We start from the raw sequence: 17,531 nt of genomic DNA, 5'->3' as shown, positions 1-17,531 counted from the left end.
CAGGGCACGAACCCATGTCCCCTGCATCAGCAGGTGGACTCTCAACCACTGCACCACCAGGGAAGCCCCAATGCACCTACATTTAAAAAAAACTCTTAGACTACATCTGTTGCTTTTAATATTCCACAATTAAAACAGGCAAGCCCTTTTTATTGGTTGGAATATTTTAAATATCTAAATGCTTTTTCCTTTGTTTCTAAAGGAAATAATTTCAGGGTTTTTATCTGGTTTGTCCTAATTTTTGACTTCAGTTTTTATGTTAGGAACTCACAACACTGTTATGTGCTTTTCCTTTCTTTACCAAAAAGGAGGGAGAAAAGGTAGGAAATCACAGTAGTGTTATTCATAAGTAGGAAAATAATGGTAATAGAAACAGATTTATTTCTTGGCTGTAAAATATTTTCAGTCTCCATGTAAATGTAAGACCAATTGGGTAATAGTTACTCAAAACTATTCCTATTATACAGTTATTCCTGTAATCCTATTATACAGTATCTTGCTATATGTTTACTTTTCTTTATTCTTATTGAATTTGAGGCACTGTATAATAATGAAACATAAGAAACTCTCTCACTGAAATACTAAATGTTCATTTCACAGGTGATTATATGTGTCTAGTACCCACAACTGTGACTTAATGGCTAGTTTTGTTCTTTGCTTATTCATGTGTTAAAATGTGGATTAAATATATTTAGTTAAGTAGGGTGACCATAGGTTTGTAATATTGTTTAAAATTCTATTGTCTTAGCGTTTCTTCCTACATCATTACAACAAAATCAGTTACTTTTTTTTTTTAATATTTATTTATTTATTTGGCTGCATCGGGTCTTAGTTGTGGCATGTGGGATCTTCATTGTGGCATATGGGATCCTCTGCTGCGGTGCCTGGGCTCCTCTCTAGTTGTGGCGTGCGGGCTCCAGAGTGTGCGGGCTCAGTAGTTGTGGCGTGCAGGCTCTCTAGTTGTGGCATGCGGGCGGCATGTAGGATCTTTGTTCCCCAACCAGGGATTGAACCCACATCCCCTGCATTGGAAGGTGTATTCCCAACCACTGGACCACCAGGGAAGTCCCCAGAATAAGTTACTTAAAAGCTATTAAAGGATGGGAGGTTAGGGGAAGTTGGGGATGTGAATTAAAGCAGCTAGAGTGGCTTGCTTTCTTTCTAACACATCTGATGAAAATTAAAATTACAATTATTTGCGTTCTATGCACAATAAATGTTGCTTTCTTCATTTTCTTTAAAAAAGTGATTGGGGCTTCCCTGGTGGTGCAGTGGTTGAGAGTCCACCTGCCGATGCAGGGGACGCGGGTTCGTGCCCCGGTCTGGGGGGATCCCGCATACCGCGGAGCGGCTGGGCCCGTGAGCCATGGCCGCTGAGCCTGCGCGTCCGGAGCCTGTGCTCTGCAACGGGAGAAGCCGCAGTGGTGAGAGGCCTGCGTACCGCAAAAAAACCCCAAACAAAAAAACAAAAACAAGCCATGGGAAACCAACCTTTTCTTTGTCTTTTCTTCTTTCTTTCCTCCTCCTTCCCTCCTAGCTTTTCTTTTCGTTTCTTTCTTTCTAAGACTGAAAGCAGGGCAATGCCCATAGTCATGGGGTAACAGGTTTTTAGGATGGCATCTTCACAAAAAAGCAGACTATCATCTAAATTAGTGTTCTTTTAAACAAGTTTAGGTTGCAACCCAATAAATGACTCACAGTGTCAATAAGTGACCCACAGGGTCAGCACATTTTTTTAAAATATGAATAGAATATAGTAGAATGGAAAATATCAGAGTACATCTAATATATTTCTTTACTAATTATATCTTTAAAAAAATTTATGATATTTGTTATTGTAGAGTTGTACAACGTACTGTGGAAGCAAACATGAAGAAGCATAAATGGAAACGTTTAAATTTGCCATATCCTCTTGGAGGAGTGTGTTCGGGAATGGCTGTGTGGGGAGTAGGGAGAGCTGGAGTATGGTGTTCTAGGACAAGGGAAAAACCTATCCAGATGTGTAATGCATTAAAGTCCGTGACATATTTGGGGGTGAGGAGGCTAACAAATAGTCAGCTGAGGCTGGAGTTGTAAGAAAATAAGGAGTGTTATTGATTAGAGAGAAAAGTGGAATGGAAGAATAGGATGCTATTTTCACACATGGAGGTTTTAGACTTAAGTATTTGAGGTTGTCAGAATTTCAGGTAAGAACTCCAGAAAAAGCCGTGCAAAAATAGGATGTAATGCAACAAGATTAACTATCCTGAATCACCTATAATGGGTCAACATTCTTATAAACTTACTTTGTATTTCAGGTAACAGTGAAATCCATAAATTGAATCAGAAAGATGATAACATTGAAAGACAATAAAAGTATTCTAAGACATTAACTTTATCAAGAAATGTTCTTCAGTTGCATAACATGATAGCTTTGCTATTTTGAAGATACCTTGTATTTCTAAAATAACTTTTCTAAAAGTAAAAATATGTATACAAATCTCGTTAAAACTAAAGATCTTGATAATCTTTTTTTAGCTCTTTGAGGGACACATAGGTACGTTGAAAGTCTTGAATCGTTATTGGAAATTTTTATCAAATATTTTATTATCAGTGTATGAGAGCTTATGGCATTAAACAAATATTATTAAGATAATAATCTGTTCATATTTAGAGTGACTTGATTCACTGGCATGAATAGAAATTGGAATTTATTGCCAAAATAGGCTGTTTTCATCAGTATTTATAAAATTGCTTAGGAATATTCATTTTTATTTTTTATAACTGTATTTGTAGATTTTCATTCATAGACCAAAATAAGTTTTATATACACATTTAATACCTCTTTTTAGGTTCTGTGCTGTTCCATGTATTTGAGCTTTTTGGAGATCTAACTTTAGAAAACTGAGGTATCATTGCAAAATAGACTTGGACACTTGGTGTCAAAAGCAGTGTTTCTCATCCTTTTTAAACCTATGCCCCTTTGATAAGTTAAAAAATCTCACACCATAACTGTAGTAATATTGAATTTTTTTTTCAAGTAACATATGCTTTATCCTCGACACTCCCACGTAGAGATTCTCTTTCATTATGCTCTTCTAGACAGTCGTGCCTTAAGGAAGAGAATCACTAGTTTAAAGAAAGTAGCAAAATACCCTTGAAAGTTTTATTTTTCCTTATTTCTACATAGGAACTTGGATTACTAGAGAGAACTTTTTTCCTACATATCCATTCATTCATTCATTCAGCAAACATGGATTGAACCTGCTATTGCAAAGATGAAAGTCCACACAAAAAAAGTGTATGTGAATGTTAATAGCCACATAATTTATATAGTAAAAAGACTAAAAACAATCCAAATGTCCATGAACTGATGAACATTTAAACAAAATGTGGCGTATCCATACAGTGAAAAACAGTTCATCAATGAAAGGAACAAACTACTGATAATGAAAAGTAGTTTCATACAAAATGAATGAACCTCAAAATCATGCTAAGTTAAAGAAGCCAGACAGACAAATAAGACTACATATTGTATGATTCCTTTATATAAGGTGTCCAGAAAAGGCAAATCTGTAGACAGAGAAAGCAGATCAGTGGTTACCTGGGGGTGGGAGTGAGGATCAACAGCCAGCAACCATGACAGAAGTGTATGAGGTAATGGAAATGTTCTAAAATTGGATTGTGGTGATGATTGTACAACTCTACAGATTTACTAAAAAATCAGCAAACTTTATGCTTACAGTGGGTGAATTTTATGGTATATAGAACATACCTGAAGAAAAGATATTAGGGGCTTCCCTGGTGGCGCAGTGGTTGAGAGTCTGCTTGCTAATGCAGGGGACACGGGTTTGAGCCCTGGTCTGGGAGGATTCCACATGCCGTGGAGCAACTAGGCCCGTGAGCCACAACTACTGAGCCTGCGCATCTGGAGCTTGTGCTCCGCAACGAGAGAGCCCGCGATAGTGAGAGGTCCGCACACCGCAACGAAGAGTGGCCCCCGCTTGCCACAACTGGAGAAAGCCCTCACATAGAGGCGAAGACCCAACACAGCAAAAATAAATAAATTAATTGATGGACTTCTACCCCCAACATCTAAAAAAAAAAAAGGATTTAACAAAAAGAGTAAAAAAATTGTTCATCATAAAAGATGAGGATTATAGAACCATTGCCCTCAGAGAGCTCACAGTTAGTAAATAAAGCAAAAATATAAACAAAGAATTGTATGCAGTGTTCTATGTATGCATATATGTAGTCCCATGAGAGCCTTGAAGGAGCTTCAAATTGTGACTGAGAGTTGTTAGACAAGAAGAATTTTACATAGAAAATGATATTTATGATTAACCATGTAAAATGAGTAAGGAGTTTGCCAGATGGAGAGGCTGTTTGTTGGCTTATTGCTGGCATACAGGTTCTTTTTCTATCCATTTTTTGGGGCTTCTTACATTTTTAATATCCTTGTACTGAAAGATGTAAATAATTACAAAATTTATGTATTGACAACTCTGGCTAAGGAAGCTAAACAAATAGCAAACTCATGTATTAATGTTTTAACAACAAAAGTTGATCATTCATGCTACTTAGGATATTCTGGCTTTTCGATCTTACTAAATTACCTGAGGCTTTTAATTAGCATAATAATTTATAGTGGACTTTGGATAAACCTTCACATTCTTTCATTATATATGTGTTTGTATTTGTGTATAATATTTTTGCAAATAGCTATGAAGTGGTTGGGACGTAAATACTTAAGTTGTTTGAACCTAACTACTTAATAGAAGTGTTTGGTATATTTTTCGGCCTAGGAGCATCATGAAAAAATTGCTGAGATGTAAAGTGCACTGTGAACCAAGAAGTTCTATACTGTTTTTGATCATGAGGATAATAAGACAAACACATATGCAATAGAAATGCTTAACTTGTATTTTAAAAAAACCCTAGATTCATTTTCCCTTTGACTTAAATGTGAAATTTGAATATAGGTGAATAGTTCCATTTCTTACAATTATGGAAGACTACAAAACACTTAAAAGCTGTATAGCAGTGGTCCCCAACCTTTTTTGGCACCAGGGACCGGTTTCACAGAAGACAGTTTTTCCACGGACTGGGGGGGCAGGGGATGGTTTGGGGATGATTCAAGCATATTACATTTATTGTGCACTTTATTTCATTATATATTACAACGTAATAATAATAGAAATAATTATACAACTCACCATAATGCAGAATCAGTGGGAGCCCTGAGCTTGTTTTCACTTGACACTCACTGATAGGGTTTTGATATGAGTCTGCAAGCAGTTGATTTTTTTATGGTCTCTGTGCAGTCAAACCTCTCTGCTAATGATAATCTGTATTTGCAGCCGCTCCCCAGCACTAGCATCACTGCCTCAGCTCCACCTCAGATCATCAGGCATTAGATTCTCATAAGGAGCGCGCAACCTAGATCCCTCGCGTGTGTAGTTCACAGTAGGGTTTGCACTTCTATGAGAATCTAATGCCGCCACTGATCTGACAGGAGGCGCAGCTCAGGCAGTAATGCGAGTGATGGGGAGCGGCTGTAAATACAGATGAAGCTTTGCTGGCTTGCTCGCTGCTCACCTCCTGCTGTGTGGCCCAGTTCCCTGGGGGTTGGGGACTCCTGCTGTATAGGATATGCAAATTATCAGGTACAAAATAAAACATATACTTAATATGGCTATAGACATAAAAGAAAGTATCGAAACCATGAGCAAAGAATAAGAAACTATCAAAATTGACTTTTAAAAATAACCAATTAGAAATTTTTAAATGACAGTATAATTACTTAAATTAATATCTTAATCAATTAAACTGTAAGTTAGTTAGACCTTAAAAGAGAATTTATAAACTGGTAGTGTTGAAGTAGTAACTCAGAATGCAGCACAGAGTTAGAGAGGAAAATACAAGGTATGTAAAAGACAAAACAAGAAGGTCAAGAAGTGATAGTTGATATCTGTTATTTGCTTTTTCCACTACCCATTCCATATTTCCTTTGCCCTCAGCCAGTACCTTAGTTGGTGAGGGTTCTTTACTGGGTGGGATAACCGAAACTTTAATTCCTGAAGGGGCTGAATCCTTAGTAATTCTGTCTTTTTTTGATTGCTTTAGTTTTCCATTAACTTCTGTTATTGGTCATGGAAGTACTAGGATGTGTTCCAGGAAGTCTCCTGGGTGGCAGACACAATGCTCATTGCTACTGTTGTGTTATCTATTCCCCTTGGTAATCAGAATCACTTTAACCAGTAAACACCTTCTTTGCCTACTGGTTCAATGGTATGATGAGTCCAAAAAAGGCCAGGTGGCAGTCTCATCTTCCAATTCAACAGAACCATTGTTGTATTCCTATGAAAGAAGCATTTCCTCTTGAGGACTAACCAACAGGCAGAGCTCAAGTTGCAGGTTGAGTGGATTATTAGATATAATAGTGAAAGGAGCCACTCCTACTTCCACCCCTTCATTCCTAGACTGAATTTTGGCTGTGGTTAGGATAGAACCAAATAATGGTCTCAGTACTGCATTCTGAAAGACAGAACCCCAACCTTTGAGAGTTTTGTCTCCCAACTCATTTCAGTAAGCCTTTATGTTAGGCCAGCTATTTCTGGGTATGTGATAAAACCGTTTTATTCCATAGATATGCTCATTGCTTTACCACCTTGAAAATGGATAAGGCATTCCAGTTGATAGTGGTGCTAGCAGAATCATTATAAGCAGGGAAGGCACATCCATATAAAGAAAGCACTTGTTCCAAAGAGGACACATCTCTGCCCCCTTCATCCAGTGCATGCAACCTGCCGCTAGGTGGTTAGTCAGTTCCAATGAGGAATGGTATCATTTCTGGAGCTCATTGCTAGCCTCTGCTGCCAGGTAAGTAGCTGCATTATTTGATGCATAGTTTCATACCGGGTGCTAGAGGCTGTGTTGATTTGCACCAGTGATAATACCACATCTAGAATAGCAGCTGCCTTCAGGGTGACCACTATTGATTAAGTTTAACAATAATCCACACTCATTCTTCAAGGTTCGTCCAACTTCTGCACAGACTAACCAGATAAGTTAAATGGAGATGTGATAGATAACATCATCCCTGGTGGTGGCACTAACCTCTGAAGTTCCCCTAGGGATATGTTTGTGCTTTTGGCTTACTATCTTGATAGGGAGAAATTCCAGAACTTCCACTAGCCCTTCCTCTCCTGGGTCAGAGTCAAATGTGGAGATTCCACCAGTAGCCCAGTATTTCTATTCCAGTTATACATTCCAGAACTGGAAATATAATCATAGTGTGAGCCTGTGAACCAACTGGGTCCACTGAGTTAAACCTGGGCTAATATTCCATCTATCACTTGAACAACTGTATATCTCCATTTTGACTGCGGGACCAAATGGCATTTGGAGTCTTCAGAAATTTGCATCAGTTCAAAGTATGTGGTAGGCATAATTCTAAGGTGCCCTCCAAAATCCCTTCCCCCTGATATACACATACTTTCTCTCAGTTATTCAATCAAACACTAACCTAGGTGCTGCTATAAAGGATTTTGCAGGTATAATTAAGGTCTCAAATCAATTGACTTTAAGAAAGTGAGATTATTCCAGGTAAGCCTGACTTACTCATGTGAGCCCTTAAAAGGGAATGAGCTATTCCTGAGGAGAGAGAGTCAAAGCATAAATACTCACAAGGTTGTACAACCATCACCACAATCTAATTCCAGAACATTCATCACCCCAAAAAGACCCTGTACCCATTAGCAGTCACTCCTCATTCCTCCCTCCCCCCAGGCCCTGCCAACCACTCATCTACTTTCTGTCTCTGTGGACTTGTCTGTTCTAGACATTTCATATAAGTGGAATCACACAATTTTGTGGCATTTTATGTCTGGTGTCTTTCACTTAGAGCATTATATCTTCAATATTCATCCATGTTTTAGCATGTATCAATACTTCATTCTTTTTTTATGGCTGAACAATATTCCATTGTACATATATACCATATTTTGCTTATCCATTCATCAGTTAATGGACATTGGGTTTGTTGCCACTTTTTTGACTATTATGAGTCCCAGTTTGTGTTATGTGTACAAGTTTTTGTGTGCATGTATATTTTCAGTTTTCTTGGTTATATACCTAGGAGTGGAATTGCTGGATCTTAAGGTAACTCTATGTTTAACTTTTTAAGAACTGCCAGACTGTTTTCCAAATTACAGCGCGGCTGTACCATTTTGTATTCTCACTCTTCACGGCTTTTAAATTCTGTGTCTTCAATCTTCATCTGTAAAAAGAAAGGGTACACTTGAGGTTTTGCTGAGGGGGAGTGTGGGGTAGAATGAAAGGAGGGTATTACACTGAAACATGTTTTTCCTATCTAGTTCTAAATATTAAATGTAGCATTTTTTTCCCTAGAAATTTTAGGGAAACAGACTAATTAGTAAAAATTCAGACGTCAGTGAGAACTTTTACCAGCTTTTTTATCTTGATGATTTGACAGTTCTGTTTTACTTCTTACAGAAAAGCTCGCAGAGGCTCAGCGCAGGTTTGCTACACTTCAGAATGAACTTCAGTCATCACTGGATGCACAGAAAGAAAGCACTGGTGTTACTACACTGCGACAACGCAGAAAGCCAGTCTTCCACCTGTCCCATGAGGAACGTGTCCAACATAGGAATCTTAAAGACCTTAAACTGGCCTTCAGCGAGTTCTACCTCAGTCTTATCCTGCTGCAGAACTATCAGGTACTTCAGTTTTTACCGTGGAGGATAGAACCTTTAAATGATTGAGAAATTAAAATAAATGGAATTTCCTTGAGCTCTACTAACGGGTCAATCCAAAAAGGGAAATTCTTAGCATGTCATTATTCTTTCTGTTCTTATTGGGATTTCAAATGTTCTTAATTGGCTAAAAACCAGGTTATCAGAGATGGTAAAATAATGTTAACAAGACTTCTGTTTTTGAAGATCAGTTTTCCAAAACCTTTTGTACAGTATTCAGGAGTAGCCCTTGACTCAAAGAGTAATAGTTTGCTTCCTATTTTTAGAGGCATCTCTAAGTAATGAGTAGAAATAAGAAATAATGTATGTCTACCCAACCGCTGCTGGCTATGTAAGAACTTTTATATTCCACCACAGCAAAATTTCCATGAAAGCAGCTGTATAGTTAACTTTCCTGCAACTAACACTAATAGTGTAAAAGATACTGACTTTTCAACTTTCCACTGAGAACCCTTTCAGTTTTATTATCCACAGGCTGCAATATGACTGTATTTAAAACAAAAACTAAAACAAAACTTGGGAAAGAAAAGAAATTGTAAAACCCAACCTAAAAAGTTGAATTACCATGTATGCTAAATTATGGAAATGCTTGGCATTTATTCATTTGTAATTCTTTATAGATTTGTTCACATAGTTAAATCTATAAAGAATATATTGAAAAACAGATTATTCGTTAAATAATAAACATTTAAATAGGCAAAAGCATCTCCCTAATCTTTAAAGAGACCTTACGTGCTATTATTTTTCCATTTTATTCTTTTGATTATTACTCCTAATCTGGTTAAGATCATCACAGGATCATACACTATATAAAAACTAGAGGTTATATAATACAAGTATTACCATGGGTAAATATTGGAATTTTAAAATAAAAAGTAATTATAGGGCTTCCCTGGTGGCACAGTGGTTGAGAGTCCGCCTGCCGATGCAGGAGACACGGGTTCGTGCCCCGGTCTGGGAGGATCTGACATGCCGCAGAGTGGCTGGGCCCGTGAGCCATGGCCGCTCACCTTGCACGTCCGGAGCCTGTGCTCCGCAACGGGAGAGGCCACAACAGTGAGAGGCCTGCGTACCGCCAAAAAAAAAAAAAAAGTAATTATAGTGCCGTATCTGTAGTAATCTAAGTTTAATGCATGTACTTATTTCCATCTTTCCCTTCATAATTCTGCTTTCTTTTTTGGTGATTTAATATTTTAACATTCAAAGAAGAACTCAGAAAATAACTTTAGAAGAATAGGAAAGTAATTATATAAGATATATATGATGGGAAATTCCTTTCCTTTGAAATTTACCCATAGCTTTATAATTTATCTTTAAAAAGAAACAGAAATGTGTTTCTTCTTGCTTATAGTGATATAAAATATTAACATTTCATATTCCTGTGTAATATTACACAGGAATTCCTGTGTAATATTACAGGGAAATACCCTTGTTAAATTTTACTTTATTAACTTTGCCAGAAGTTTTTGTTTTGGATCATTATAAAAAGCTTCTTGAAAATAATTGTTAATTATAAAAGGTCTGATCTGCCCTTTATCCTTTGAGACTGTCTATCCTTTAAGAATACATTTATTTTGAAAATGATGAGAAAGGAAAATGAATTGAAAGCAGTCTCCAAATCATGGTGTATACACGCAAGGAGAGTTTAAGATGACCCATTAAAGTATGAAAAAAAATATTAACAAACAGGCAAGCAAGCAAAACCTAATTTGGAGTGACTGCTCAATTTTTTTTTTTTTTACTGATGGTGATATATGGTCAAATTTGGGAGACCTCTGATTTAAAGAACCTTGCAAATCCACAGTTTCTCGTGCTTTTTTGTCTGTTGATTAAAGAACAACAGGATTTGAGAATATAGAAAAGTATAGTATTTTGATATTGTAGAAATGCAGGAAAAGTACAAGCTCCTACGCGTTATCAGCAAAACCCTGTAAGTATGATCACTTCTTCTTTTCCACTGACTCTTTGCACACCCATCCCCAAACAGAATGGATGGAAACAAAATAAAAGTTAAGAAAAATAGATGATTATCCATTTCCTGTGCTTGTTCATACATGCTTGCATAGCAGGGGGAAATACATAGCTATACCAGGCCTGCAAAAAGCAAAGAACTAATAAATGTATTCAGTTCATGATAAATCCAGAAGATTTTCTGAATATATGCTTTTGATCAAAGAAGCAAAATAACATAAATTAACTATTTTGAAAACAGTTGTACATAGGAAAATGGAAATAAAAATGTTTTGAGTTTAAGACTTCCATTAATTTACATGAAATAGAAATAATAGGGTTCATAATCCAGAGTTTCTTTGTATTACTGATAGCATACTACCTTGAAATGAATAAATGAAATAAGAAAGAAGAGTCTTATCTTTTTATAGTACATGCTTTTATGAAAGCATTGCCATTTCCCTCGGTACTCAATCTTCAGTCAACTCAGTCAACACAAAGGGCTTATTATTTTTCATCTTCTCTCATGGTGGTGGAAATTATAGTAGCGTTTCTCATTTCTTTCTGTAGAATCTGAATTTTACAGGGTTCCGAAAAATCCTTAAAAAGCATGACAAGATCCTGGAAACATCTCGTGGAGCAGATTGGCGAGTGGCTCATGTAGAAGTAGCCCCATTTTATACATGCAAGAAAATCAACCAGCTCATCTCTGAAACTGAGGTACGGGAATCTCACTTATATACCACATATTTTCAATAATATTAATGTCTTATTTTTAATGAAATAACTCCTCATTTTTATTCTCCTTTTGTTATTAGTTGCTTGCTTTAAATACATACATTCTTACTCGTGATTTTTTCTTTTGCTTTATTCAGTATATATTCACCAGGGGGGTTATCAGAATACCATATGTATAAATGGTTCAGAATTATTTATGCAATACTCAAGTTCAGTATAACCTGTGTCAAAAGTTAACAATGTGTCTTTTAGGCTGTAGTGACCAATGAACTTGAAGATGGTGACAGACAAAAAGCTATGAAGCGTTTACGTGTTCCCCCTTTGGGAGCTGCTCAGGTACGTATTTGTTTCCAGTTGTTTGGTTGGTTCATTTTACCTATTTAATAATCAACATGATCTGTTAGCTGATAAAATATACTAGTTTCATTACTTTAAAAAAGGTTTCAGCCAAAATTTATAAGTGTTTATTACTATTGCTATTTTCACTTTAAAAAATTAGTTGCCAGATCTCACTTCATAATAAATTGTAATGTCTTCCCACCTTTCTCTTCTTATCCTGTACTACTTCTCTTGTTTATTCTTACTGACACGCTAACTTCGTCAGACCAAATGATTAAGATGAGATATTTATCTGATGATATGGGAGTGGGAGGGCTTCAGATAGTCTGGGCTACTACATACTTTCCTCTAAAATGCAATCGTTGTGCCTAAAAAAGCATTTGTTAAATGATATCTACATAGTAGTTATACCAAAAGACATTTAAGTGGTATCTTCTGTGTCATAAACTAAATCTCAGTAAATTTAAAAGGATTTAAATCATAGAAAATATGTTCTGTGACCAGAATGGAATGGAAATGAATAACAGAAAGATCTTCCTCATCCCAATAAAAGGTATTTATGAAAAACCTAAAACTAATATCATACTTAATGATGAAACACTGAATGCTTTCTCCCTAACTAGGGACAAAAAAGTGTATTCACTCTTACCACTTCTATTCAGCATTGTACTGGAGATTATGGCCAGTGTAGTAAGGTAAGAAAAAGAAATAAAAGGCATTTAGATTAGAAAGAAAGAAGTAAAACTGGTGGGGTTTGTTTCGTTTGTTTTTTTTTGCCGATGACATGATGACCTATTTAGAAAATCCAGTGACTCTATAGAATAGCTACTAGAGCTAATTACTGACTTTATTAGCAAGGTTGCAGAATACAAGATCAATACATAGATATTTAGGGTTAAATCTGACAAAAGATGTGTAATACTTTTACATTGAAAACTACAAAACACTATTGAGAAATTAAAGAAGACAGATACATGAGAGAAGTTAGAAAACCCAGTATATTTAAAATATCATTTCTTCCTAAATGGATTCATAGATACAACACAAACTAACTCAAAATCTCAACAGGGCTTTTAAAAAAATAATTATTAAGCAAATTTTTAAATTTATATGAAAGTACAAAGGACCAAGAATAGCCAGAACAACTTTGGAACAACTAAGTTGAAGGATTAACACTATGTGGTATCAATCTTATTAAAGCTATGGTAATCAAGACAGTGTGTTATTAGTGTCAGGATAGGCAAATAGATTAATGGAACAGAATAGAGAATCCAAAAGTACACCAATAAATATATGAACAATTAATTTTCAATAAATATGCAAAGGCAGTTCACTGGAGAAAGGATAGTCTTTTCAACAAATGGGGCTGGAGCAATTGGCTTTCATATGCTAAAAAAAAAAACAAATGCACAACTTCCATACATTCTTCATACCATGTATAGAAATTAATTTTACATGTACCATTGACCTAAATGAAAACCTAAAACTACAAATTTTTGAAGAAAATATAGGAGAAAGTCCTGGTGACTTTGGGTTATGCAAAGATTTTTTAGAAATGACACCAAAAGCACTTCACCAAGATTAAAAACTCCTGCTCTTCAAAAGATAACGTTAAGAGAATGAAAAGCAACAGACTAGGAGAAAATATTTTAAAAATATATCTGATAAAAGACTTGTACCCAGAACATATAAAGAACTCTAGTACTCAATAATAAGAAAACAAACAACCCAACTTAAAAATCGTCAGAAGATCTTAACCAAAGGTGTCTGGGTGGCAGATAAGCATGTGAATAGATGCTTAGTATCATTAATAGGGAAATGCAAATTAAAACCACAATGGGATAACACACACCTATTAGGATGACTGAAATTAAAAAGATTGACATACTGAATCTTGGAGGACCAAGAACTCTGATATCGCATATGCTGCTGGTGGAGTATAAAATGATGTAACCACACTGGAAAATAATTTGGCAGTTTCTTAAAAAGTTAAACCTTCACCTACAGTGAGATCTAGCCATTACACTCCTTAGTATTTACCCAAGACAAATGAAGCATATGTTCATATAAAAACAAACGTTCATAGCAGCTTTATTCATAATAGCCTAGAACTGGTAACAACCCAAATGTCTATCAGTAGGTGAATAGGTAAACAATGTGGTATATCCATACAATGGAATACTACTCAGCAATAAAAAAATAAACCTTGATATATGGAACAACATGATGCATCTCAAAATAATTATTCTGAAAAAATAAGCCAGACCAAAAAAGAATATATATATTATGGTTTTGTTTACCTAAGACTCTGGAAAATGCCAACTAACATATAGTGGCAGAAAGCAGGTTTGCAGTTGCCTGGAGGTGAGATGGGATGTGGTAAGAGGAAAAGAATTACAGAAGGCCAAAAGGAAACTCTTGGGGATGATAGATAATGTTCATTGCCTTGGTTATGGTGATAGTTTCATAGGCGTTTACATATGTCAAAATATCAGATTTTGTACACCTTAAATATGTACAGTTTATTGTATGTCAATTTAGTCAGAAAAACAGTTAAAAAAACACACACATGAGGCTTCCCTGGTGGCACAGTGGTTGAGAGTCCACCTGCCAATGCAGGGGACACAGGTTCGTGCCCTGGTCTGGGAAGATCCCACGTGCCGCGGAGCGGCTAGGCCCGTGAGCCATGGCCGCTGAGCCTGCACATCCGGAGCCTGTGCTCCACAACGGGAGAGGCCACAACAGTGAGAGGCCCACATACCGCAAAAAAACCAAAAAAACACAGGCATATTATAGTCACACTGCTTGAAAATTAAAGAAAAATCTTAAAAGCATCCAGAGAGGAAGGACACAAATTTTATACTTTAAATATGTGCAGTTCATTGTATGTCAATTATATTTCAATAAAGCTGTTAAAAATAAGGAAATTAATTTTGAAAAATTAAGTCTTTAGGACTGCATGTAGAAGGGATAGAGCTAAAGAAAACATGGAAATGGTTATCTCTGGTGAGGAGGGAAGGATTTTGGATCTGGAAGGGGTAAGGATTTCAAAGAAATGGAAATGTGCTCTTCTAAAGATGGGTGATAGGTTTAGGTACCTTTTATTATTGTCTCTAATAGTCCAAATACATTATTTATATGTATATGTGTGTGTACACACACACACACACACACACACACACACACCCATCCTTTTGTAAATATGATAAATTACACAATTTAAAAATTTTTTTTTGAAAAAGACAAGCGACCATCTTCCTTCTGAATGCTTTCAGTCCTAAACTAATATAGAGTTATCTATTACTGATGAATAATAAGTCAGAGGAAGTCTCAGTGTTTTTTTTCATTTAAAGGTTTTTAGAAAACATTTGAAGAATCTTAAATGTAATATCACCTACTACAATTTCTTTTATAACATTCATAGCAAATATTTAAATTGATAAGATCATCTCTCCATATTTCTCATCTATTTATGTTTAAAGTATCAGGCACTTTCTTTTATTTATTTTGGCAAGCAGTAGATTTTTTTTATTATTTTCTAAATTTAAAATTACATTTATAATAGAGAAAAATAATTTTTGCATGTACACATCCTGGAGATTCTTTTTCTTTTTTTTTTGGCTGCATTGGGTCTTTGTTGCTGCATGTGGGCTTTCTCCAGTTGGGGCAATCGGGGGCTACTCTTCATTGCGGTGTGTGGGCTTCTTATTGCAATGGCTTCTTGTTGCGGAGCACGGGCTCTAGGCATGTGGGCTTCAGTAGTTGCAGCACGTGGGCTCAGTAGTTGTGGCATGAAGGCCCTAGGGGGTGTGGGCTTCAGTAGTTGTGGTGTGAGAGCTCTAGAGCACAGGCTCAGTAGTTGTGGCACACGGGCTTAGTTGCTCCATGGCACGTAGATTCTTCCAAGACCAGGGCTCAAACCGGTGTCCCCTGCATTGGCAGGCGGATTCTTAACACTGTGCCACCAGGAAAGCCCCCATCCTGGAGATTCTGACATGAGTGTATGTTTAAAAATTCACTTTAAGGTACTCCAATATAATACTGTAAGTACTCAGAAAATGAGTATTCTTATTTTTATCATTGTCTCTAATTATATAGTACCAAATATGTGAACTCTAATTGAGTAATACTGACTTACAAAATTTAAATATGTACACACTGTAAAAGTGAAATTGCACTTTAATCTCTCCTATAAGAAAACTCAGTATATATATAATTTGATGCCTGAGATTCTAATTCTCTTTATTTAGTGACACAGATTTCTGTAAAATAATTAGAATAAACTGGCACTTCAATTCTAGTATTATTGGATAATGAAGGATGATTCCCTGGTCCAGATTTACAAAACTTCAGATCATAAAATATGTTCATGGTAGAACTTTGAGGCTTATAGTGCTAATTTATTACACTGTATACTAAATGTATTCAATATTTTGCCCTTTACTCAAAATGCTATTTTTCTGTCCACAGCCTGCACCAGCATGGACTACTTTTAGAGTTGGCCTATTTTGTGGAATATTCATTGTACTGAATATTACCCTTGTGCTTGCCGGTGAGTAGTTTAAATTTTGAATTAAATTATTACTAATCTGCTTATGTCATATTCTGTCCCTCTACCAAAGTTACTACCAAACTACCAAAGCTACTGAAAGAGAAATCTGTCAGGGCTAAGTTTTTTGTTTTTATAAATGATGGGAGGGTGGGTGTTGGTTATTTTGGTTTGTTTTCCCCTTTGGATATAATTATCCCTTTAAACATTGCTAGATTGTGACTCCTTATTCTCCATCATTTTCAGCGTTTAGTTATCAATAACCTCAGCTCCCTTGATCACAGATGAGAGTAAATAAGATTTTACAAAATTTATGCACTAAGGTCATTTACTTTGCTTTTTGGAGACTCTCTCACATCCTTTCCAGAACCTATTTACAATTACTTTGCATATAATTTTAAGAAAATTATATAATATTCTATTCTATAGCAGTTAAAAATTGTAAAGAGGTAGGAGGAATTGCTAGAAACAAGTACATTCCCAACATCAAGAAATGATGTAACAACAAGGGAGGCATAATCTTACTAAACCTCCCAACAGAATTTGACTTACCTCTCAGCAGCATTTTGACATTGTGGATCATTCATTCTTGAAACTCTTCAGTTGATTTTGATGGGAAACCACACTTTGCTGGTTTTCTTATTAAACTTTGCTGGCAGTTTTTTCCCAGACTCCTTTCTAGCTTTCTTTTGGCATCTAAATGTTAGGAAGTACCACTGGGTTCAGTCCTCAGATCTTTCTCTGTCTACATTCATTTCCTAGCTATGCAATCTTATTGAAGCCTATGGCTATAAATATCATCTATGTGCTAATAACTCCCAAATTATATACTGTTTCCTCTGAATGATATCTAATTGGTTACTTAGATGTCTAATAGGCATCTTAAACTTATGTGAACAAATTTATTTTATCACTAAATATGCTTTCTCTTCCATATAGCATCACCTCTCATCAGTTTCTCAGGCCAGAAACCTTTAGCCTCTCTTTTCCCTCATACCTCATCTCCAGTCCATCAGCAAATCCTGTTGCTCTGTCTTCAAAACATGCTCTGAATCTGACCACCTCCACCAGTGCCATCCTTGTCTAGCAACCATTTCTTTCTTAGTACACTGCAGCAGCCTCCTGAATTTGTCTCCATACAGCCACTCTTGCCTCTCTATAGTCACCAGTGTCTTTTTGATGCAAGTTAGATCACGTCA

At 36.1% G+C, this 17,531-nt stretch overlaps 1 protein-coding gene across 2 annotated transcripts in view; it reads left to right on the top strand.

The window, feature by feature from the left end:
- Positions 1 to 17,531, top strand: part of XPR1 (xenotropic and polytropic retrovirus receptor 1) — a 191,070-nt gene that overhangs the window by 116,289 nt on the left and 57,250 nt on the right. For both annotated transcript variants that reach the window (XM_060132192.1, XM_060132200.1), the window contains exons 4-7: positions 8,497 to 8,720; positions 11,277 to 11,426; positions 11,697 to 11,780; positions 16,254 to 16,335. In XM_060132192.1, coding sequence (XP_059988175.1) covers positions 8,497 to 8,720; positions 11,277 to 11,426; positions 11,697 to 11,780; positions 16,254 to 16,335 — 540 coding nt within the window. The remainder of the gene's footprint in view (positions 1 to 8,496; positions 8,721 to 11,276; positions 11,427 to 11,696; positions 11,781 to 16,253; positions 16,336 to 17,531) is intronic.

Source organism: Lagenorhynchus albirostris, chromosome 2 (assembly GCF_949774975.1).
Source record: "Lagenorhynchus albirostris chromosome 2, mLagAlb1.1, whole genome shotgun sequence".
Lineage (NCBI taxonomy): Eukaryota > Metazoa > Chordata > Mammalia > Artiodactyla > Delphinidae > Lagenorhynchus > Lagenorhynchus albirostris.
The sequence above is the reverse complement of the archived record's forward strand: the minus strand, read 5'-3'. Positions and strand labels throughout refer to the sequence as shown.